Genomic DNA, 24,811 nt, shown 5'->3' on the forward strand with positions numbered 1-24,811 from the left:
CCTGATGAGATGGAAAGAGGGAGAGTGGTGGAATGAAAGGGGGAGGGAGAGTACATGCAGTTTTTATGAAGCGTTCATGTTGTTGATGGTTTTCCCCGTCTGCTCCTCACTCTAAAATAAGAGGGGAGTGGGCTAATGTATGGCACCATGTTGCGACATTTGACGGATAAAAAGGGGGAGCTCTGCAGCAGGATCCCCACCGCGCTGAACACAGGACTGCGTGACTGGTCTGTGATGGCAGAGGGAGGAGAGAGGAGAGAGGGGAGATAGGTGGGAGAGAAATAAGGGGGGAGGGGAGGCAATTCAGCGCAGTGCAAGCTGACTGGATGAGTAGCAGCCGCGGCACAGGCAGCAGCATCAGCACCACTAGCTGTAGCATCCTTCCTTTTTGTGGCTGCTGGAGGCTGTTCTCTGTGGCCGCCTTGGCATCAGCATCACACACACACACACACAGATACCGGGACGCAGACGTCTCCGCTGACTGCCTCATACGCACACATGTCGTGGCGGCCACCAGAGAGGAGGTAGTAAGTGACGGGGCTCGGGGGACCTAGGGACGCGAGCAGAGAAAACACCGGTGGCTGTGCAAAAGGGAAGAGGAGGGAGGGGAGGAGGGGAGGGGGATCCGGGCTGGAGAAACGCCGACTAGAGCAACAGCAGAAGCGGCAGCGGCAGCAGCAGCAGCGGCGGCACCATGGCGCAAGCCGCCAAGCAGCTCCGTAAGACCAAGGACCTCGCAGAGGCCGCCGCCCAGGAGCAGAGGGAGAAGGAGGAGGAGAAGATCAAGAAGAGGAACCGCTCCAGGGATCGCAGGCGCAAGGTACACGGCGTGTTGTCTCAGGAGACAGGGGAGGTGACGGTGATCTTACATCCATCTTCCCCCCTGTGCCTGCCTTTCTCGATCTCTCTCTCTCTCTCTCTCTCTCTCTCTCTCTCTCTGTCTCTCTCTTCATCTATTGTTCAAGATTGGTGAGGATGCAGATACACATGTGTAATTACCCAGTCGGTGTTGCAGCATCAGCTGGTATCTGTGTGTGTAGGCTAACCAGTGTGTGTAGCCTCGGGGGAAGGTTGATAGTGGTCGGCAGCAGTAGAGGCTGTTGGATAAATTGCAGGTAGTGTCAATGTCAGTTTTCTTTTCACAAGCATTTTTTTGGGGTGGGGATTCTTACATGGGTGCAGCGCATTCATATTAATGCGATGCAAGTTCAATGCACTGCACTGACATGCATTTGTATGCAGTCCCATCACCGTGAACAGTCTCTGCGTGCGCTCTTCTTCGACGAGTCTGTGTTGGTCTTAGATTCGGTGCCCCCCCTCCCACCCCCACCCCTTATACCACAGGTTTGTTTTTTTCATTGGGGAAGATGTAAAATGGAGGGGGAAGATGGAGGTACACTCTAATAATAGACAACAATTTCAACCCATCTTTTTTTGGGTGGCACATTCTTCATCTATTGTCTCCCATTAATAATCCCAAGCTAATGATTTCCTATTTGTGGCTCCTAATATTTGTTGTGTGGAGGATTAACATTTAAATGTATTGTCACAAAATCATCCTGTGGGATTTCTTTCTCATCCACGCTTCCATCTCACTTCTGCCCCGCGCTCTCCCACTCGGGTTGTGCCTTTAGGTGTCGGTCTTATTGGGGCTTTGGCGCCCATGCTTGGCGTCCCTGAAATTATCATTATTTTATGGTACTCGTTAGATGAAAAATGAAGAGAATGGTATCTTTTGAAAGTAAATGTCTGAAAGAAAATATATTTTCTTCATGAAATCTGGAGACAGAGCTTGGAGGGTCATGGATTTCGTATACTTTGTGTTTGGAAGTATGGCAATGATACTCTACTGTGGCACCTGTTAAAGTGAAGAAGGTGGTGGCTTTATTTTACTGAATGTTTAATTGCTATCAAACAAAGTGGAAAAAAGAAAAGACGAAACTCCACGGATTACTTTGTTGATATTGGTATCCCTCTTAGCATACTTGTATTGGTATTGTCTTTTTTTTTTAGATGAACATGAATTGAAATTGTCATTTTTCTGTCTGTTTTGTATCATTGTTAAGTAATAGTTTTTTATTTTGTTAGCACAGGTTTGTGAACCCCGAGTGGTGTTGGGGGCCGCGGTGCACCGACCAGGAATCGGGGGAACAGTGCTATATTTAAATCAAGGAAGCTCGGCTCTAGTCTTGTGAACTTAATGTTAAAATTGCCTTATCATGAGGAATGGACGGATGGCATGATTTACTATCAATTCCTGAGATATGGTCTTCGCAAATGACGACATCATGGGCGGTTGCCATGGAGATGCTGTGTTGAGCAGAGAGATGTGCTGCTGTACTATATTGCTTTTTTAATTGTTGGTTGTATTCACCCATTGAGGCTAGCAAGCAAGATGGTGACCGGACGGATCAGGGTTACAAATATTAATGCTATTTTCATCTTCAGTTATACCAACTGATCGATATTCATTTCAAGGCGGCTTTGTTACTGCACGCAGCTTGTTTGCTTCACTGATCTTTACGCTGTTAATGTTCCTCCCAAGGTTCATTTTACCGTCCAAAAGTCAATCACAGTTTCGTTAATGGTGATTTCATTCTTAACAACTCACCATCTCAAATGGCTTATTTTTCCTTGGCCTTACTTTAGTGTAAAATATGCACCTGTATAGCAACAGCTTCCCCTGTGCCCTTTGGTGCGTGTACGTGGCCCAAACAAATTAGCTCCCGCTACATGCAGTACTGTACGGTTCTCATTTGACTTTCAAGCATAAATCAGTAAAAACATGCATCCGTCTGTGTCATTATTAATATTATGTATTATGTAGACTCTCGGTGTTAAATGGCTGTATTTTTTTATCTTTTGATTCCACAGCTTAAGGCACAGATGAGGAAGAGTTTGTTGGAAAAACAGACCCATCTTTGCTTCACTGCTTCTGCCTTAGCGGCCCATCTCCCTCGCTCTCACCCCAATCATCAACCTTTCCACTTTATGCCTCCGTTCTCTGCGTATCACTCTCAGAATTCGGAAAAGTTGATTGTTGCTGTGCTCCCAGAAACGTGTGAGGAAGTGAGTTACAGAGGTGGAGAGGCAGAGATGAGGCCCAGGCAGGTCTTAATGTTCTGGGAACGTTAATTGTCTCTATTCGATGTAAATCACACTCGGCAGCATGGCATCGCTCTTTCCCGGTTCTCCTCCCTTGGCACAAAGGTCATTCAGTGAAGTGCCAACAGAGATCCCATCATATCTTTGGATGGACTGTGTAATGCAGTTAGGGGAACTGAAAAGAAAGGGCAGTGGCAATCTGCTAACACCGCCGGTTAAGGTTTGGAGCCGATCAACCACCTTTGTCATCTACTTTATCTTCCTAATGGTGGGTACATTTGTGCGAAAATATAATACTTACCTAAACGTAACCTAAACCTCATTTCCTTATCAGAACAAAAAAAAAGTATGATTTGCTCATTACCGAATCAAGGCCTTCGTAATGCATTGTGCCATGTGTGGAATCCGTCAAACTGTGGCGTTTGACGGTAGGTGTCACTGGCTGCAGCGCGACCACTATAGGTCACTTTCTGACTACACATTATTGATCACTAGTGTACGTTTACTAGTCACTAGTAACATCAGTCCAATGAATGCCGCTGATTTATCGTTCTATGTATTGCCGTTGGGTATCTGCTGGCAGCGGGGGCGATGTGACGTACAAAAGTACAAGTTAATTCATCCACAGACGATTAATATGAGATGGACTGCAGAATGCCACCTGTCGGCCAGAGAGAAGAAGTATGACTCTCATAGTGGTTGTGACTGCAGAAAGATGCAACTGGGTGGAACGATGTGAAGCTTCTCTCCTCACAAATGATATCTGGCTGAACACGGACCCCGAGCACTTTAACCAGACCCTGTTATCCCTGTTATCAAGTCACTCATTAATAAGTGGTAGCTGATAGAATCTACCGCAGGCAGCATTCGTCATTTTAAATGGTGAAAGTGATGTCCAACTCCTTATAAAAGGGAGAAGGTGATTCCTTTAATGTTTCATCTACTACGAATTAACCTTCATTTAAAGTTTGCCCTTCATAAATGCTGGTGAAAATTTGCTCTTACGAATCGCAGCAACGGGCTTGTAAATGTGATTTGCATGCTGCAATGCTTTTTACAGGTCTGTGGTCTGTGAATAAAACTATTGATAACATCTAATGGAATGGAATAATGTGAACGACATACAGGAAAAGGCTCGGTCATCCTCCAAGTTTCACGTGTCATTGTTTGCGTTCACTCCTTGTTCTCTGTAGCCGATGGGATAGACTGATCTGGGACATGAAACCTTGTATTGAAGTGCCTCAGAATGAGGCTCCTTTGCTCCGTGCATTTTGCTGTTTCCTGCAGGCCTGCACTTATTACAATGGATCCAAAGATCTGCTAATGGACAGTGTGTGCTTTTTGTGATCGTGCTTGTGGTCACAACACGTGTTTTTGTGCGTGCACATGCGGTTTGTATGAGTGCAATTGCTTGGCTTCAGGGTATCTTATTCCACTTTTATGTAACCTCATGGATCCCAAACCCTAATTAGCCGAAACCCTCCACTGTCTTACTCTTTCTTCTTTGCTTCTCTGGCAACTTTTGTCCCCACACAACACAACACATGGGACAAGAGGGCAAGCATTTTGATTAATGCCAAACTTATTAAATAACAGGTATCACCTGCATGCATATATGATTCCAAATATGTTGGAGACAAGGGGAAAACAATCTTCTGTTATTAAATCTTTGGGTGCAAAGTAAAAGAACATCTAGATAGTTTGTGTTATTGCCATCGGTTTATGTGCTTTTTGGTACCACAGGACCACGGCAGTAAAATACTTGTATCACCTTCTGCTCAGCGGCTATCTTTAACAGCTTGAACTCCTTTTCTTCTTAAACTAGGTATCCAAATATTGCTGTTGGTTGCAAGTCTACTGTGTTTCAATACGGTGCTGTAGGCTGTCCAAGATTCAAAGAAAGCTGTGGTATGAAAAGAATACTTTGATTCCCTTTTTCAGTGGTTAGGGAGAAGAATTGAAGTATCTTTATTCGCTCCCACGAGAGTGAGGGTTCTTAAGGACGTGTCCTAGAATCCAAGAGCCTAATGTGTCAGATATGTCGGTCTTTTTGGAAGACGGCCCTCCTGTGCGTGTGTTTTCGTGCGTGTAGACGTGCATGAGTCTGTTTTTGTGTACTCATTCATTCTCTTTATAAATGTCCCGGTCAATAGAATACACTCTACACATGTTTTTTGGGGGCAGACAACAGCATTAGGTAACATAATAGTTTGGGGCAAGTCCATCTCCATCCCCTCGGAGGAAAAAGCAGGGGGAGGTTGAGCCAAGGTCAAGCAGAGAAGAGCAGCACTCACACGCAGACTATATTTACCTGCCAGCCCATAAGGATTACGCTGTCTATAGGAGTTACCCGTCTATGTGCACACCACTGCTGTGCACTCGCTGAGCACCTGCTCATACTGTATCCGATGTCTCCCCGGAGCCGTACCTGCTCAAACAACGCGGGAAGATTCCAGAATAGAAGCACGGTGGCCGATATTTATCAGGCCTCTCTGAGGGCTTATCTAGGACTCGACTCTGACACACATTTTGATCTGGAGATCAAAGTAGTTTTAGATCCTGGACCTTTGATAGATATACAAGTCGTTTTTTGGTTTTCTGGCTGCTTCTACTTGCAGATCTGGTACATTTGTGGTCATTGTGTATGTACAAAGAAATCTAATCTTATCTCGTTGAATCCTGACTTGAAAGTTATTTAAATGAATAGGTTAATTCCACGAGCATACACGGTTAATTTATATATCTTTCCAAGCTTGGGACATAAACTGCACCCTTTTTAAACTCAAACCATGATGCAGATATGAGGCTAAAATCAAAGTCAGAGTCGCTGTGCCGACGTGTCCGTTTGGGTCAATGCGCAGTCATTAGGTTCCTCAAGCGTCACAGCTCATCTACCAGCTCATCTACCAGCCTGTACGTATTAGTCAGAGAATCCATCACCACTGGTAGCAAGGCCAACCATCGCGGAGCTCTGGCACGCACACAGGCAGGAGTAACACCTGTAAATCTTTTGGAGAAGGTTATTGTGACCCTGGGGTCAGCAAGCAGGTGATCTGAAGTGACTGATCGTCGCCGCGGTGGGGTGATGAAGTATGTCTCGGTGGCCGTCGCGAGAGCAAACCTGCTAGACGGGATTGAGGGGAAATGCTGAAGTGAGGAAAAAAAAAAGCGTGTCCTTTTAGCCACAGCCTGAGTGTGCTGTGCAGGTTGGCATATTTATGTTGATGCTGAGTTTTCTTTCAAATCGCAGTGCCTCTGAAGGTAAAAAAAAACCACAGTGATTGTGTTCCGTGCTTTTTTTCCTCCTGAGATTTGTCTTGATGCGCTGAACCAGGACCCCTTCACACGAGGACAGTTCAGCATGAACACAGAAACCTTTACATCCCGACCACTGACCTGCATGTGCATACAGCATATACCTGGCACTGAGTGGACTTTTCACAGGTGATTAGCTAAATCAGTATCTAGGGGCCGTTAATTCCTCAGAATAATTAGAGGGAGGGTGAAAGTGATACGGACTGGCACACACACTGATACGCCTGCAAGGAGAGCACACACACATAGAGAAGGAGCTGGGCTTTATGTAATGAAATTAGTGCTCCTCAAGGTCTACATGGATCATGTGGCCCCCAGGAACCCACTAAAAGCAGCCGCTATCAGGCACACCCTCATTCCATCACTGGTCTCTGCTAGCCTAAAAACAAATGGCAATATTTGTGCTGGATAATGGTAACGATACATGATCAAAAATCGACGATTTATCAAATAGGATACTAAGGATATAAAATGTATCTATTGAAGTAAAATGATTTTGAATGACTTGAATGTTTTAGTTTATGCCAGGTGAAAGGATGTTTCACTCTTAACTTCACTTCAGTTAAGATTGTATAATCTTTGAAGTGTTTAAAAATGTAGGGATTTTCGGCAGAGAACAAATTGTTGATGAACACTAAGTTTGCATTGGCACACCCATACAATAATTATGTGATCCTTTTATTGTTCAATTTGGGTTGGGTTCAATTCATTATTTTGTTGTTGGATTATTAGCTTCTTTTTTTTACAAAGGCTGTGAGAACCCGCAATTCAGAAATGTGTGGAGGTATGCTTATTAATAAAAATCAAGCAGCATCATTTTTTTATTATAACTTACATTCAGGTATTCATGACGTCCTCATGCAGCAGAAAATATGACGCTTGGGGACCGAAAAGCTATGATTGAAAAATGCGAATTAATTGACGCAATGGAAGTAAGTGCTCTTTGACAGGTACAGTGCCCTTTGTTTCACCGACTGAGACACTGCATGTGTGTAGATGGTTTAATTGCTTTTGTGTGTGTCTGAATGCATGTGTGCGTGTGTGTGGCTGTACAATGGGAAAGGGTGTCATGCATCACTGGGATCGTCGCTTGATGGCAGATTCAACAGCTCCTGTCTCTTCAGGCTCATCACTCAGTAACCGATCCATGCTGGTGGACAGGTCTCACACTCACACACACACACACACACACACACACACGCACATATATATAACATCATTGTGTAAAAGAGGAATATGTTTGTGAACATTTGGTTTGCAAGTCGTGTAACTTCTGAAAATGTCACAATTGTTTAAAATAAACAGTCCAGTCCGGACCGGCTGCCATTCATTCGCTGATATCACTTGAAACTTCCTCACACTCCCTCCCCCAGCGGGTGTGATCCGTGCTTACTGGCCCTGAATTTGCCATTATGTTCTTGACATGTAAAAAAAAATTAGAAGAGAGAAATCAAAGGGGGCTGCTGTCCCGCTGCACCGTGTCTGCTGTGAACTGTACAGACGCATCGACTTGGAAAATGCTCTTTGCACTTGTATAAATAGTTCATTGCTGATTCAATTTTAAACTCTCGGTGGTCGGAGGGAAAGGGAAGCCGCTGTTCTCTCATCAACGCCCTCAGCACTTTTCCCTGCTAGTAATCGCTCTATTTCTTTGCTTGTTGCTGATATATGTCTCTGAATCGGGCCATTATTGCTTCCGCTCCTTTTTTTCCCCTCCATCTTTCTTTACCGTACATTGATCCCGTCTCATTAACGAGCAGGCAAGGAGCACATCATTTCTGGAAAAGCCTCAGTGTGTCAAGTAAAACTCTTCACAGCTCTGATAAAAAATGTTGTCTATTTACCAACAATAAGCAACAGAAAATGCTGTACATTTTGAAAGAAACATACTGTTGCCTGGATTACGTGTATTAATCTACAGAATCCATGAGATCTTTACTGACGTTATTTTCCTACAGTAACTTCTCTGACAACATAACTGCTTGCAGTTAAAGCTGGCTAACACTGTTGTGTTTGGGTAATTATATTACTTGGTTATGGTGTTCTCTGGAAGATCAATCATAATCAGGGGCTATCTTGAACAGCTTGAACTCCTTTTCTTCTTAAACTAGGTATCCAAATATTGCTGTTGGTTGCAAGTCTACTGTGTTTCAATACGGTGCTGCAGGCTGTCCAAGATTCAAAGAAAGCTGTGGTATGAAAAGAATACTGTACTGTTCTCTGGAAGATCAATCATAATCAGGGTTTTGGTTTCATTTCAGCTTATTTGGGAGATTAGTTTGGGAGATGTCTGCTAGCCGCGAGGTACTTTATGCCATGGGGGGTTCGGGAAGTGCCTGAGAGCTGTTTTTTTGGTAGATTATTTAAAAACATATGTACTGAGGTTAGTCACAGTCATTTAAAGGTGTATTTAAGTCTGATTCCTGATAGTAATTCAAAAAATGAAAAGGGTGTTTAGATTTTTTAGAATGCATTGACAAAAAACATCAGTCACGTGCATTTATTTAGAAAACTGAGGATGTGATACACCCAAAATCACCGAGATTCATTGAGAAACAAAACGGTTTACAGCTGAATTGGATCATGAGGCCAGTGCATATTCACTGCAATACATCAATGCAACAATTAAATGTGGGGGAATAACAATTACAAGAAATTATGAAAAAATGAATGTTCTACACACTTTGTGATATATTATACTGTTTGGCCCTGAACGTCTGCCGTCAGTACAAGTGATCACAGTGCGGCCCACTGGGTTTCTACTCTGTTATATTTCCATTGCTCATCATCATATCCTATTTAGAGCCATTCAAATTTGGAAAGTTTCCTGTTGGATAGGAGGGTGTTCGACATGCTGCATGCTGAGTACTGAGAAAACCTAATCTGCTGATGAAAGCCAGGACATGTAGTTTGAAAGTTCCAGTAAATGTCCAAGCATCTCCTCAAAAAGTGTGCATGACTGCAAAGAAGGAGCCCAGAAAATGAATAGAAAAGACTCCATGCACCGCCTGTAGCCTTTCTCTAAACCATTGCTCCAAAACCATTTCAAAAGCTTTGTCTCTGCAATCTCCGCCTCACTTTATATGACAACACGACGCCGACAGCATTGAAGCGCTGTGGTTTCTCTGTCAGATGCTAACCGACATGTCACCTAAAAGTGTGTATAGAAAAGTCTAAAATGCCCAATAAAATATCTCTAATGCTACAGCAGTCAGTGTCCTTTTACCAGTGTGTGTCTGTAATATGCGGCAGTGTGTGCTTTGTCCGCGGTGCCGTCATGCACTGCTCAGTGATGCTGGTCCTCCACACCAGACCAGATGGCAACGTGCTGCTCGGCACGCAGATTGAGCCTCATTAACGGAGATTTCTCTCGCTGAAACCCCCCCCCCCCCCCCCCTCGCTGTCCTCTATCCTTCCACCTCCCCTCACTTCCCTAATGCCGTGATGCTACTGACCGCAGCTAATTGATCCAACGATGATACGGGCTATTTGAGAAACTAAGGGGGTATAAACATTCCACAACACAGATCAGATCATAGTGATTTTCTCTTATGCTCCCGTTCTCATGCACGAGCGATATTCGTTTGCTGTGATACAACAAATCCAGTAAACAAACCATCCATTAGAAGTCTAGACGCAGATAGGATGGGTATTGTAAATACATTTTAGCACGAGCCTGTGAGTCATGAAATGTTTTCTGGCATTTTGACAGTATTCGGTTAGCGGGAACACAGGAACAGATGGAAACATTACAGCCGTCTGGAGGCACAGAGTAGGGAAGGTGGATGTTTTCGTAAAAGAATCGCTGAACCGAAGAGGGACTTAATGACGCACCAGTAAAAAGGGGATAATAAAGAGTTTTGTGTCTTCCCTGGATAATTATCCCTGTCCTGACATCCTCTCCTCTATTTACTTCTTGCTTGCTTGCTGTTACATATCACACGGCAGCAGGACCATCGCAGCATCACACAAAATCCACCTTTACCAGCACAAACTGCACCATCCAAACAAGGAAGCCAGAGACAAAAATAAAAAATAGCCCAAAAAATCGTGGCCCGATTGTAACGGCGGAGGGAGAGTCTGACTCAGCTGTTCTAAGGTGTGTGTGGCGGGAGTGGGGGGGTTCAAGGTGAGGGGACAAATCACCCACTGTCTATTATGCACTTATGCATACACGTTAAACACATCCCCTCAATCCCACAGCTCAGCCAGTCGAGGTTTGCTCTTCTTCATCAGAATTCAGGTCACCGAGCTCCTCGACACACGGCACACGTCCAAGGTGATTGATTGCACTATCAATGCCATCGCCCGCAGGAAACAGAGAGGAAACCGCTCTCGGTAAATGAGGTGGCATTGTAAACACAGCGCGTTATCTTTATCTGTGTGTAGTTGCTGTGTATTCCCCATCTGGCACAAAGTGTGCGCCTTGTGCCATAAAAAGTACAATAATCTCTCCCGTGTAAGAATGACATGTAAATGTGGTAATACAGGCATTGTAATGGCTCAATGGGAATGGGTTGACAGTACTTCCTCCACTGCTGAACAGAAACAGCAGGTAATGCCTCTGCTAAGTGTAGATGTTTATAGTGTGTGTGTAGATTTGAAGCAATATCAGTCAGAGTTGATGCATGATGCGGCTGTAGCATTCCTCCAGTCTGTCCGACATCTCGTGCTTAAAACATGATTGTAGGAGCCTCTTTACTCTGACATGAAATATTAAGTAGAAAGCGAATGCCTTGTGCATAGATTGTCCTCAAAGCGAGGTAATTATGTGGTCTGTGTTTGCTCCGACGCTGAAGCCACGAAAGTCGTGCAGCAGAAAAGCAGTGAACCAAATAATGAAGACAGCTTGCAGTGGGATCGCACACCAAATCAGGCAGGAGGCTAAAGAGATGTAGCTAAAAGGCCGCTTCCCCACTTTCTAACCCTTCAGAGTTAAATGAACGCCCGTATTGTTTCGTGACTGCATCTTTCACGTTGCACGCGATAGCGAAATGTGTCCAAAACCAGTCCGATGAATAAACAGCTGGCAAGGTGCAGCATCCCTGTGATTTCCGCCACACACACACACACACACACACACACATGAGCAGACACTTGGAAGGTGAAAACAATACCAGCCGCACACTGTCACAGCTGATGAAAATGATTGACGGTGCTCTGAAGGAAGCGCAGCCTTCCTTTGCAAATGCAGTGTGTCAGCTTGTCTAGCCCATATTTTTAGCTCTCCCTCGTGCATCGTGGGTTTTATTATAGCGCGAGCTGCGGAGAGAGCTCAGTGGCTTCTCTTTGTGACATCATGTGTTGTACGTGCTGCTACCAACTCTGCATCCTTGTTCCGCAGCTTGGGTTTCTGACGAAGCCCAATGATGCATTTTAGTGAATGTATTGCACCGTACACTGAGGAAACAGTATGTTCTCATTTGGGTGTATTAGGATTGTTGCATTGGTGAGAATGAAAAGCTGGTTTTGTGGTCTTGTTGGCATTTTTGGGGGGTATGGATTCTTCCAGGCGCTCTTGTTGATTCAAAAATCTCACATTTTTGGTGTTTCAGTGTCACTGTGATGGTTCAAGTGACTGCTTCGGGCCACGGGCCCTTTTTTAATGTTAATGAGTTCGGATTCGGCTTCACTCATCCTCTCTCTCTCTCTCTCTCTCTCTCTCTCTCTCTCTCTCTTGCTTCTCTAATCTAGACAATAGGCAAGGCTTCTGCCTGCAGCTTGGAATGTGTTAAACCCTGCTGGACCTTCAGGCCTGACTCTGCTATCAGGAGCTTGTCCCCTTGATGAATAGCTCCTGGTGGGCTAAAACGCCCCCCTTTTGTAGGGCTGAATCATAAGGAGTTGGCTTTATCGACCGACCTCGGGGCGTGGTCACCCTCCCGTGGAACCCATCAGAGCGGCAACAGGAATTTGTGGCTGAGGATAATACTATTTCCTCTTACGGTGGCAGGTTGAGAGGATTTGCCAAACTGTACTGTGTGTTTGAAAACAGAAAAAATGAACCTTTGAGTCCAGCGCATTAAGAATATAAAGAGCAGCGCATGACACTGCTTTTGTTAATGCTACTGCTGTGTCATTGACATGTTTACCAGCAGTAGTCATAGAGGAGGTCGGGCACCCACACGGCCCCCCTGCGATCTTGTCTTCTACTTCATCACACATTTATGCTCTTACTTAATCCCCCTTCATCCACCAGCAGCACCTCATGCGCACCCATCCCTCTCGCAGCGTGAGGCGTACTGCTGTGACTCTGCACCCACTGGGTGATTAGTGGTGACCCGCTGGCACTGACACACACATGCCCAGCGGCCCGTGTGCACAAAATGCAGCTGCCACTTGTTTGCACAGATATGCAAACGCATGGATATGCAGTGAACACAGCGAATCCGTACCGCGCGTGTTAACTCCAACTGGTGCTCGACAAGCAGGCAGGCACTCCGGTTTGAAGTCCTCCGGTCTCCTGTCGTCGTGTCAATCTGTCCCCCCCCCGTCTCCCCGGATCTGTGCCTGAGAAAGAGCGTGAACGACAGGGGAAGGACAAACTCGTTTCCACGAACGTCCGTTTTAACAAACCGCGTTGGCGCAGAGGCCCGGTGGCCTGATTCTGGTCTGTTGCCGCCGTCACTGAGCTGCATCCTCGTGTTTGCTGGAGTCTTCACATCCTGCAGTGAGGAGCATATGTCGTTCTTCTGCAAACCGCCTGTTTGCAGCACAGGCGTCCACGCCTGCGTGTTGACTTGAGCGCGCGGGGTCGGCGTGTTTGTGTATTAAAAAAATGGGGAAATCTTTCAAAATTCTGCTTCTATTTTTGGGGGATACAAGGGAGCGAGCGCTGCGTGTGTTGTCTTGGGCGTGTCAGCGTGCGCTTGTGAGTTAGTGTGTGTCAGGTCCAGAGCTCTCTGCAGTCCTGATTCATGACACGGGTGATTTGGTAGTCAGTCAGTCAGTCGGCGTGACGATGGGGCAGCAGCCTCCCGCCTCCCTCCCATCTCTTCCTCCTCCTCCACCCGGCCGACCATCACAGATGCTTTGACATCTAACGTCCAACTGTGGACTGCTGAGTCACACCGCGGTGACCTTACGTTGACTTCCCCGCTGAGTTTTGTGGTTGACTAACTTGTTGGTATTTAAGAAGGTTGTGGGATTTGTTTGAGTTGTTGTTGCTTTGTTTGTCCGTATACTTTATTTAATTTGAGGTGACATATTTTCTATAAGTACTTGCCAAATTATGCATTTCTCAAATCAAATGTTTAATTGCATGACAGCAAATAACCTTTCGTTCTGACTCATTAGCAATTAGCAGGCAGAGAGGGTGAACATTAAGCATGTGTATAAATAACCAGAGTAATCTATTTTACTTGCCAGACATTGAGTAAGGCTCATATCCACGGCCTATCTGTTGAGTGCTGAGTGCAACTCTTCAGACTCATTTAGGCGTCAAGGGTTTCACATCAAGTTTACAGATGTGGCGCTTGACAACACTTTTCACAGCCTGATAGTTCTTACAATGATGGAGGAATATAAATAAGAAATATTGTATAAGAAATTGCACACCTGTGGTCGTCATGGAACTTTGTAAACGTAACCGTATGCTGTTCAAACTGTTAGTCTCTCTCATTGTGTTATAATTATATATAATTATTTGTCTTATACAGAGTATATCCAGTTACAATCATTTGGCACAAGTGTGATGACAACGACCTCGGTCTTGGTCTGAGATCGCCTCAAAATGAACAGATGACAGCTGGATGGGGGAGGGTGGAGTGATAAACTGACAGTACTGAAACGTGTTACAAACGTTGTCCACTGAGACAGTAGTGCAGAGGATGAGAGTGATTTTAATTGTGTGTGAGTGAGTGAGAGAGGGAGAGAGAAAGAGACATCAGTTTGTCAGCCAAGAAAGAATTAGCTGATTTCATTATTAATGCCATGGTTCCTAAATCCCAATCCAAACAGTCAATACTAGGATGTTTTATTGGGGCTGGTAAGTAGTTTTAGCTAGTAGAACTTTTAGCCACACAAAGCTGTCTGTATTGTTATGACCGTTCTTAATATGTGTATCCTAATGTGAAAGGTCAGCGTACATTTGTCTGTTATTAACAGGCTGTTATCTCAGCCAGGTTGGATTTTCTGTGTGTTCATCACCTGTGTATCTTTTTCTTTAAATCGTGCAAAAAGCAGAGCTGTGAGGTATCAAACATTAATCTCTTTCAAATTCAAAATAATGTAAAGTTGTGTGGAAGAGGAAGAGTGCTTGCAATTTATATTTGGTCGATAGTGGAAAAAGTAAGAACCAGAGGAAGAGGAACCAGCTACATTTAAAGGCTGAATCACTGCTTTGACAGATTTGATCAGTTGGCAATAATGTGCCGACCCGTTGACTTTAAACCAGACCATGCAAACGTCCCTTCGTCTCCTCTTATCAGAAATTGCTGACCCTGGTTCAAAACACCACATCTCCACCAGCATCAGAGCATGACCTAGTAGTATAAGTATAAGTAAACAGGAGATCTCCCGGTCCGGGATTATTTGCTCTGAGACGCTTATCTCTCGCGTGGCTTCTCTCGCAGATGGCTTTCCCCTTTCCTCTGTCCATTTTCATTTTCATTTTCATTTACACCTCCAGCAGGTGTTCTCATGGTATCTCAGGTGTCTGTGCTATTTAGGTGTGTCTGGTAAGCAACGGATCCTTATGCGTTGCCAATTGGCGACTTGCAAACACGACCTACAGCCAAACTCTTAAACTCTGGCGTTTAAACAGCATTTACAGACATTGTTCACATGACCTTCGTCTTTTCTTCTTATCTTTCTTTTTTTTAATCTTATTTCGCACTCGTCCTTGACTGCTCCTTTGTTTCAATCTCACTCTTTCATTATATCGTTGCCGTCTGTGTCCTTTTTTCCCGACGCTCCTCTCGTCTGTCTCCTCTGTCTGCCCTTCCTGTCTCTCTCTCCCCCTTTCTGTCCATCACTCTTCTTCGCTCCTCCTTTTGCTGACTGCTGTCATAGTGATTGTCGATTCGGCCATGTGGAAGAATTCATTGACCAAGTATGGCTGAGTACTTTGCATTAGTTATGCACACATGACTTTCAGACATGGTGGCTCCCTGTTTTTGTTTTTGTGTCCATCCCCTTCTTCCTCCTTTGCAGAAAGTGTCTTAATGCACCGTGTACGAGCTACTAGTTTGCGCCCATCTTCTACTTTCTTGAATGCATTCAATCCATTAAAGGAATATATTCAATAATGTATCAATATAGCTCATTTTCAGATGCTATGCAACATCGTTATTTTCTAAATGAACACATTTACTGGGCAAAACAAGAAAAGCACTTCAGCTGAGATTTCACAGTTGTTCCTCTGCTGTTCGGAACCAACCACCACTCCTGATAGAAACAAGCAACAAACAGTGTATGCTCCAGTTTCAAATCAAGCTCAGTGTGAGAGTCTTTACCAGGTCATTTACTGTCTCCTCTCCTTTTATCTCTGTGTTGCACTTGCTTTGCACAAACATGGGGCTTTTTGTGACGCACAAGAGGCTGCATGTGAGAAGGAGACGTAGTAAATCTTGACGTCACCCGTTGCTTTGTGGAATGCTGTTTAGAAGCTTGGCTGTTTGCAACCAATGAACATAAGTGATCATCATTTCATTGAAAGGCTTCTAATCTGGCCTCTTGCACCGTATGAGCCGTTCAAAGTGAGAGGCACACATTTCTTGAGCCAGCACACGTTTAATAAGGTCAGTTGCATCCGATACAGCAGAGATCCACTCCAGAATCATGTGGCGCTGGAGTTATAGCTTTTCTTCTAACACTGATTGGGCAATCGCAGACGGCTCCACTCCGAGAAAAATAAATGAATGTCAGCCTCTTATGACATGAACTGGATATAAGGAGAACCGTGAAAGCACCTGAAAAAAATATTCCTCAACTAAAAATGTTCTAGATTACGTGCTGTGGTTCATGTGAATGTGCTGTTTCCAAACAAAAGATGAAGTTGTGCTGAGTGAGTGATGCTGCAACTAAGGTTCGTATTGGTATCTCCAAGCGTACATTTTATAATGATACAATGTTTGTTGTCATTGCGGCGTGTAGATACTCACAGATGTCACAGCAGAAAAAGCACAGGTCATGGGGACATTTCAAACAAACGACAATCCAATTAGACCAACAGATAGATCCAATTTCCAGGGTCTGGTGTTGATGCAACCACACATCCTCGCTCAATGTACACAATTACAGACGCTTGGTCATCGGCCCTACGCCTGACGCTCCTGTGGCGTCACTTTTGGTCGTGTCAGCGGCGGCTTGTCAGTTTCCACACATTTCTGTTTTGGAAGAGGTTTGTCGATGTTAACTTGACTCACTAGGGTCCCACGACTTGTGACCTAGAAGAACCGGAGATGGCCCGAGCAGACCTTAAGGAAGTGTCAGGGCCGGATGGATCAGGACATCAGTAAAATGAACCTAGTTAATGGCGAACATCTAAATGTTAATTGTACGGAGGTGGAGCCCAGAACGTCAGCTCAGAGATGAGGTCAGGAACGGACTCTGAGGGGAAAGCTCTACCCATCGCGCCTCGCCAATAGTATCTCTGCAGTGCTCATAAATGTTGGAAGGTTATGAAAAGAGGGAGATGAGGCAGGAAGAGTGGGGGAGAGGAGGGGAGGGGGGTGGGGGGGGTAGCACCGTGCTTTGAGCGATGGAAAGGGGTGAAAGAGAAATGACAAGAAACAAGAGGACGTGACGTGACGCTGAGCAAATGGAGAAGTTCTTGTGAATTTAGGAGTTCAGGGCCTACTGTATTTCCTTCCCTGCGCATGTGTGCGCAGTACATCTGCAGTCTGGGGGATTATTCTGGAGCGATAGTGGATTATGAAAGTTAAATGGAAGTAAAATGAATTATGTATCTTAGAGCATGTAACAGTGTTTCCTTTGGGCTGGCTCACGCTAAAAGAGGTAGGTGAGGATTGTTGAAAGTTCATACTTATTGTCATTCCTGTCACATGAAAAAATGACATCATAATGATACAAACAAATCTCCCAATGTCAAATCATTATATAATGTGTATCACGTTTTATCCCTAAAGGCCATAATCCAGCAAAAATCACTCGCTTTTAATATTTTTATCAATCGTGTACATGCATAACGTGTGTAAATATATTGCCTTTGTTGTTTAAGTGCCTTTGTAGAGGTTCTTGTGTATGTTACTAGAATTAAATTTGTTTGTCAAACTTGATAGAATGTAAACCTGCACATCATATAATTGTCCGAAGTATCAGAGCATGTCTTTGTTTCTACACACACACATATATATATATATATATAAGTATGCTTTGATTGTAATTGGTTGCAGATGCAGTGGCCTGACAGGGGCTATAAATATTTCAGAGGCTCTGTTTTAGCACCGGGATGGAGGAGACAACAGGAAGATCCTCGTTCTGATGTGTCTCATAATTGTTTCACGAGGGAAGAGAGTTTTCAGTGGGCTGCGAAAAATAATTATCCCCAAAAATCATTTAATCATCCATTCAGTCCTAAAGTCTTTTAAGATGCACCGTATATCGGCTCGTGACGAGGTGGTGGACATTGATCTGAAGGCATCGTCGACGTGTTAGTTTTACTCTCAGCTCCCAATGTTTGCTATTAGCTATTTGCTCTTATTGTGTAAAAAAAGCACACAAACCTGGACGTGGACGTATCTTCATTGTTGGTGGTTTGCACATACTGGACTATGGATTCCTTCTGGAGTGTTATTATGATAATGATTATGTAGTGCCACGAGTTCACAGCTGTAAAGTTTATTGCTGATTTGGATCACACCACATGACATGGTAATGAACCTCTCCTATCACAAAGCACCGGTGCAGTCGACTAAGCTCATTGTCTCACTGTTTGTTAGACAGGAATCAAAGGCAAACAGTCTTTCTTTGAACAGTCTGGAGTGCTTCAAAAAGCCGTACTGCTTTAACGCCCTTAATGAAGTCTGACGTTTAGATTTGTATGAAAATAAGAGAAAATAATTCTCGTGACAAACGTGTTTTCATTCGGCACATAGCCGCGTGTCCGTGGTTTCACCTGTTTCAGCCGTTTCGCCTGTTTCACCTATTTTCCCCGCGCAGGCGTGCCATCCATCCATCCATCAGTACCGGATCAACTGCCACTTTGTGGAGCTTTTTGGACCCGATTGATTTTTCATCTTCGGGGCTCTGACTTCATCTTGCCGGGCACAGACTTTGAAATGATCTGCACTTTGATGTAAAATCACCTCATTCGTGTACCGAGGCCACTATCGTTCATCGCGGTGGATCTCTTTAAGTACTGCACGCTCAAATGGTTTACATATCCAAGAGGGCGGTAAATGCAATAAACCAACAAAGCAGGCATTGCTTATTGATGACTTTGCTGTACAACAATCAAGATGTTCCTTGGCTTTGTTTGTCAAAAAGCAATCATTTCTTTTCTGTATCGTTTCCCTGCCAACGCTGATCTCTGTCTGATGGAAGTTATGAAGTTCACAGGTCAGAATGAGGCGTTTTATTTCTGACTGTAGTGGGATTTATTTCTGCAGGGTGACATCCTTCCCGTTCTTTGCCTCAGGGTCTCAGGATTGAAGGTGCGGTGAGTGGAAATAGCTCCGCAGAGCGCCACCGATGGTCCGGATCAGATGTTTCATCATGATTATTCTGAACACCCTTTTTCATTAACTCTGGGCATTCCTGCCAAGTGAAGGATTTATAGTTACAGGCCAAACAGGGAATTGGAGAACGGATTGAAGAGATGTGGAACCAAGTGGGAAAGAAGAAATGTCCTGTGTAGAAGCAGAAGTGATGGATTTGGCGACTTTTAATGAGTTCTTCTGCTGCACTCTGAAGGTTTCAATAGGTTCAAGAGGTTCAAGAGGTTCCTCTCTATCTGTGCATCTGTGGTGGATGATGTCATTAACACACACGAACATCACGTAACCAAAAAAAAAAAACATTAGCATTGCAGGTTCTGAAAAATCGCAAAATGGTTCGTAAGACAAAGCTTTCCTAAAATACAACCCCGGGTGTTTGTTAATATAGATGCATGTGTTTTTGTGTCGTGTGAGATAAACCTGACGGCAGGGCACTGCGAGGCTTCTACCACGCTGCTTCCCGCTGCCAGAGCCTGCAAATCATTGCGCTTTTGTGCATAAAATCGACCCTCCACTGCGGGACGCAGCATTGTGAGGTTGTGTGCGAGCTCCCTCTTTCATGTGTGTTTGTGTGCGATGGCTTGAGAATATCTCTCTTGGTGGTAGAAGCGGGTCTTTGTTTAAACCCACGAGGGTTCCTTATTGGGATCCGCCGGCCTCTCTGTTAGTGCCAACGCTGACATGCTGCGGAGTCCATGAAGCTATTTTTGGATTCGGCGTGCACGTGCGTGCGCATGTTTGTACAAGGGGGACTTGTCTTCATATTAGGGGTCACATGAACAGGTATTTTGTCTTAATAATCACCATGAGAAACAGACACTATTTTCTTTTTATCTACAATTTGGCCGTCCGCCAGAATTCGTCACAATTCACCAGGAATTTGTTTTGTTAGTGGTGACAAAATGGACCAATATCACTACGGCAGCAGAACGCATAAACCAGTATAATGCTTCTCTTTATTTGAAGCACATGTTACTACTGAGCCTCTTCTCTTTTTGCAAATTTGACACTAAATAACATGAACACTACAGTTCATGTTCTAGTTCTACAGTGGTGTTACAGGGTAGTAGTCGTTGTAGTAGTTTTAATAGTAGAAAATAATCCTAATAGCACCTTCAAAGTCACAAGTCGGAAGGAGATGAGATGAGTGTGGAACGGAAGAAGAAGTCTCAACTTGAATTGATACGAGGACTCATTTCCCGATGAGAAGTGACAGGTGACATGTCGCTACAATAAGTACGCGTATCTGTGCTATTGACGTCGGTGGGAGAAGACCCACTGACGCTGTCACGACAGAGATTGTGATGCTCAGAAATCTCCCCGACTGCTCTTCACAGGAAACAATAGTGTGTCTGCCTGCGTGTCGCCTGCAGCCTGGACAGAAAAATGGGTCCTTCGATATTGAAATATATTTAACGTTTGAACACTTATTCCACAAGTCGTTCATACCAATGCAGAACGAAATCATGCTCACAACAGCTTATTTAACAGCTTATATATTGATATAACTGCTCATGTTCTGCGTGCAGTGTGTGTTTTTTTATGAGAGCATGAGGTGTTAGTCATCTTGTCATTTGTCAGCGTGTGTGTGCGCGTGTGCTCCAGTGGGTCTGTTTCATGCTTTGTGTGCCTGTGTGCAAAATGTAGATGCCGAATATTGAAGGTGCATGAACGCCGGTTATTAAATAGCAAACAAGAAATCAATGGCTTCGACCTTTTTCCTTTCAAAATACTCCTTGGTGTTATTATCTGAAGACTGGAGCGCTTTTTTCCATTCAAACACGGATATTTTTAGCTGCATAAAGTATTTAAGTCTGTGTTTAGTCGTGAGGATTTTCACTCAGATTGTTGCCTGAAGGCACAAGGAGAACAGGATGGCAACACAAAGAGAAGTAAATGCATTTCACTGTGGATCTGTTCCACAGAGCCAGTTTAACTAAATATTATCTATTATGCCGAGTGCTCATAGATCAGATACTTAGATATGTGTGTTGAATGCATATCATCCTTAATCATTTATTAACCAATTGTCATATATGCTATATGTTTGTAGTATATATTGTAGTCGGTCGTCGGGCTTTAAGATTTAGCATCTGCAACACAGTTTAGAACAATATCTGGGTGATGCTAAATAACCTTTTGTCTTATTTCAACCACTTTAAATGTTTTCCATTAACAGTCTGTTGTCTTGGCTGGTGTGTGTTGTCTTCCAGGCTCATTCGGTTCAGCGCTGATTTATTCGTCAGGTCAGTATCGCGGGATCTGAGAGGTTGCAGAGGAATGTGTCTCTTTATAGAGTAAATATGATGTTTGTTTAAATCCTTGTGATTATTTACTCGACGCTTGTTCCAGCTGCAGTGGGGTTTCTTAACTTCTTAAGTCATGCTACACAAAAAATCAGCGTTTCCAAGTCTTGTGTTTGGACAATCAATGCATTATATCAACTGGTTTGGGAAGATGGATATTTAGCTTGAGACAACATTATAGATGCAGGACGTTTTTTGAATACTTAAGTTTATATATTTAAATTAACCAACCCCGCTGGCTGATTTTCTTTCTGATGAAATTCTAGATTTAAAACTTGACTATTACAGTTCGAATTCCCTCGGGTTGACTGTGGTGATAGTTGTGTGTTGCTGTTTGCTTCTTTTCATGTCTTTGTGGTTGTTGTGTTCAGGAAAAAAACCTCTGTGTTGTTGTGACTTTGCCGGCAAGTTTCTATTCCCGTTCAATTGTGCTTCCCCGGATGTGGTGACCTCTCCCGTTGGCGTATTGTAGTTTTGACTTGTGGAAAGTGCTTACCGTTAACATTTATATTTACTGATGGTATTTTGTTTCTGATTGAGTCATGTGAGTTCGATGCCTTTTCAGAATACGTGTGATACTTTATTAGAAAAATACAGATATTTCGCCCATTTCTGCTTCTCGCTTAAAAAGCCTGACACCAGATCATTAATAATTATACACTTACCTACTTTATCATAACACATCTGGTCCGCTTGGGTAATTACTATATTTGAAGTGTGAAGACATTCATATAAAGACAGGTTTCCAAGCTGTGTCCATCAAGAGTGTGAAATTGAAACAGCACGGCTGTGAAAAGGCTCGACAAACAATCAGTGTATCGCTCATCTTACACACATCAAACACATGTTAATTAATAAATGACCTGAGGCAGTGGATCATTGGTTAGAATGTGAGGTACGTACATACATGCATCTGGAGGTCACAAGTACAGCATGAATAATAAACACTTTTCATCTTATTGCACATCAAGTGTTCTAGGAGAAAACCAGACTCCTGCACCTCCTCCTCTCTGTGTTGTCAGTGATAGAAAAGAAATCTACATACAGGAAAAGTAATGGATGAAGTGTGTCAGTAAGCCGATTGATTATTACAAATTAAGTCAGTTGTCCAGGACGGCACGTACAGCCCTAATCTTTGCGATAGAGGCGAGAATGAAAGGAAGAATGGAGGGGGGGACGGTAAAAATGAATAAATGGGGAGTTGAAACTTCAGAGACGGTAAATGAGCAGAGAGTCGAAATGGATTCCAGCCCAACGGAAACGTCGACACGAGCTGGTGGAGGATGTCTGTCTGGAAAGATTTTTCATTTTCTGCAAACTGTGGCCAGCACACACACACACACACACACACACACACACACACACACACACAGACAGACAACACACACCACACTCAAATTGACCAACACTCATTAACTATCTCATGATGATAAACGAGCAGCGAACTGGTTCACGAAGCAGTGGGGGGGTGGAGTCATGGGGATGCAGGTGAGGGCTGCAAACAGTAATACGCCACATGAACACCGTCACAGTGCAGATGAAGGGAGAATGAGAAGGAGGAGACTGTGAGACGCTGAACGTCACACTTGCTTTAAAACCAGCAACGTGACAGAGGCGGAAACGTTGCGTAAACGCCACACGTATACGTTCAAGCAGACGAGACGAGTCTTTAATTATAGAATATTCCTGAGGATCTGTGGCGCATTGTGACAGACGGCTAAAACCCGGCTGGGGGGTGTTGAGCTGGAGAGAATCCCGTCAGCGGCCGTTTGAAGTCCTGTCTCTCAGCGCTCTCGGGCCGAGTCTGTAGCTCTCGTGTTCAAAGAGAAGAGATGGTGAATGCACACCAGCCAGACGTTCACCAGGTGCAGGAAACTGAAGAAAGTAGAGGCACGCAGGGAAAGAAACACATCAATGGATTCAAACCGTATTCATTTACAGTACATGTAGTTATTATTTTATTAACTGCACTGCCTGCAGAAAGAAACCCTTTAAATACAAAAGGATTTGGAAGCTGGACACCTCTGAAAAATATTAATTTGTACAGGTTGCTGTCCATAGGTAATATTCCAGAGAGGCTTTTTGTGCATCATTTTCTTATAAATATATTGTTTTATATTCTGGGGTTTATTCACCTTGTCCTTTTGGGTTTTTTTATTTATAGACAGTCAGAAAGCCTGAGTTGTCAAATGAAAGAACCTCTTAATATGCATTGTGATCTAATTTGAATTTAAAGGAGTTTGAGGCAGAGGTTTTTTATTTTGAGAAAATAATGGGAATTAATTGCAAGGAAAACCGATTCTTGATTCGGGAAAGATAAATTCACAGGGTATTCACAGAGTATCTAATAAAAAAGATTTATTTGTTAGAAAGCTTAATGCTTTGTGCACAAAACAAATAATACTTGGCTCGTATGCACACAGAAGGAGGGGAAAAGGGCATGCACATATTTCAGTGTTTCAGCTCTATTAACCCACCAGAGAATAACACTTGGAACGGATGCATACGAGGGTCAGCAGTGCGGGGGCGGCACGCAGTGTTCCCTCCCCCGGGTTGGGGAGGGGGTCATCAGAAGCATCTCACCCTGCAGCTCGGCCTTATTACTCCTACGGCTGATGAATGAATTCAGAGGCGGGCCGACACGCACCGAGACACAAGCCGAGGGAGCTTTTTTTTCCCCCTCTGAGATCAGCCTGGCGGACAGCAGAGTGCAGGCGGCTGTGGACGGCTGCCAAAACGCCATTTTTTTAGCCTCCAAGAGAGGACGGAGGAGCCGGTGAACGCGGCATCGGGCCTCGGCCCAAGTGATGATGGAAGTGGATGGAGAAACGTGACCCGAGCGGGTGTTTGTTTATGTTTCAAACCTGTTGATGTTGACAAAGAAAGTTGATCCGTGTTTTGGTGCTCTAATTGGGACCGACATTGAGACTCCCTCAGCATGATTCTGCACTTTTGATTGTATTATTTTTTTACTTCTTTTTTTTTTCTCTTCGTCTTCCTTGCAGGCCGATGCATCCACCAGCTTCCTGCGTGCAGCTCGCTCGGGGAACCTGGACAAAGCACACGATCACTTGAAGAATGGGATCAGCATCAATATCGCTAATCAAGTGAGATCATTTCGTTCAACTCATAAGAAGATCCTTTTTGGTTGTGCGTGTGTGGCGCGTCTCAGAGACAAATGGTGAATTAAGTGGTGGTTTGTATCGAAAGAGATTACAACATTTAGAACATACAGTACCAGTCAAAAGTCTGGAAACTCTTAATCATTAATTTGAATGCGAAAATGTGTCCAAACCTTTGACTGGTACTGTACAGAAGTTAGGAACAAAAATGGTAGCTTACATTCGGAGTCACACTAAATCCCAAATCACATAAAAAGCCACAGGCCAGATGCTCCATGTTGTC

At 44.1% G+C, this 24,811-nt stretch overlaps 1 protein-coding gene across 7 annotated transcripts in view; it reads left to right on the forward strand.

The window, feature by feature from the left end:
* The first annotated feature begins 296 nt into the window (after positions 1 to 296).
* The window catches only part of ank1b (ankyrin 1, erythrocytic b), a 59,914-nt gene continuing 35,399 nt past the window's right edge, over positions 297 to 24,811 (forward strand). For all 7 annotated transcript variants that reach the window (XM_078088444.1, XM_078088445.1, XM_078088439.1 and 4 more), the window contains exons 1-2: positions 297 to 820; positions 24,412 to 24,513. In XM_078088444.1, the coding sequence (XP_077944570.1) occupies positions 695 to 820; positions 24,412 to 24,513 (228 nt within the window). In that variant the 5' untranslated portion in view covers positions 297 to 694. The remainder of the gene's footprint in view (positions 821 to 24,411; positions 24,514 to 24,811) is intronic.

The sequence above is a fragment of the Gasterosteus aculeatus genome, chromosome 14 (assembly GCF_964276395.1).
Source record: "Gasterosteus aculeatus chromosome 14, fGasAcu3.hap1.1, whole genome shotgun sequence".
Taxonomy (NCBI): domain Eukaryota; kingdom Metazoa; phylum Chordata; class Actinopteri; order Perciformes; family Gasterosteidae; genus Gasterosteus; species Gasterosteus aculeatus.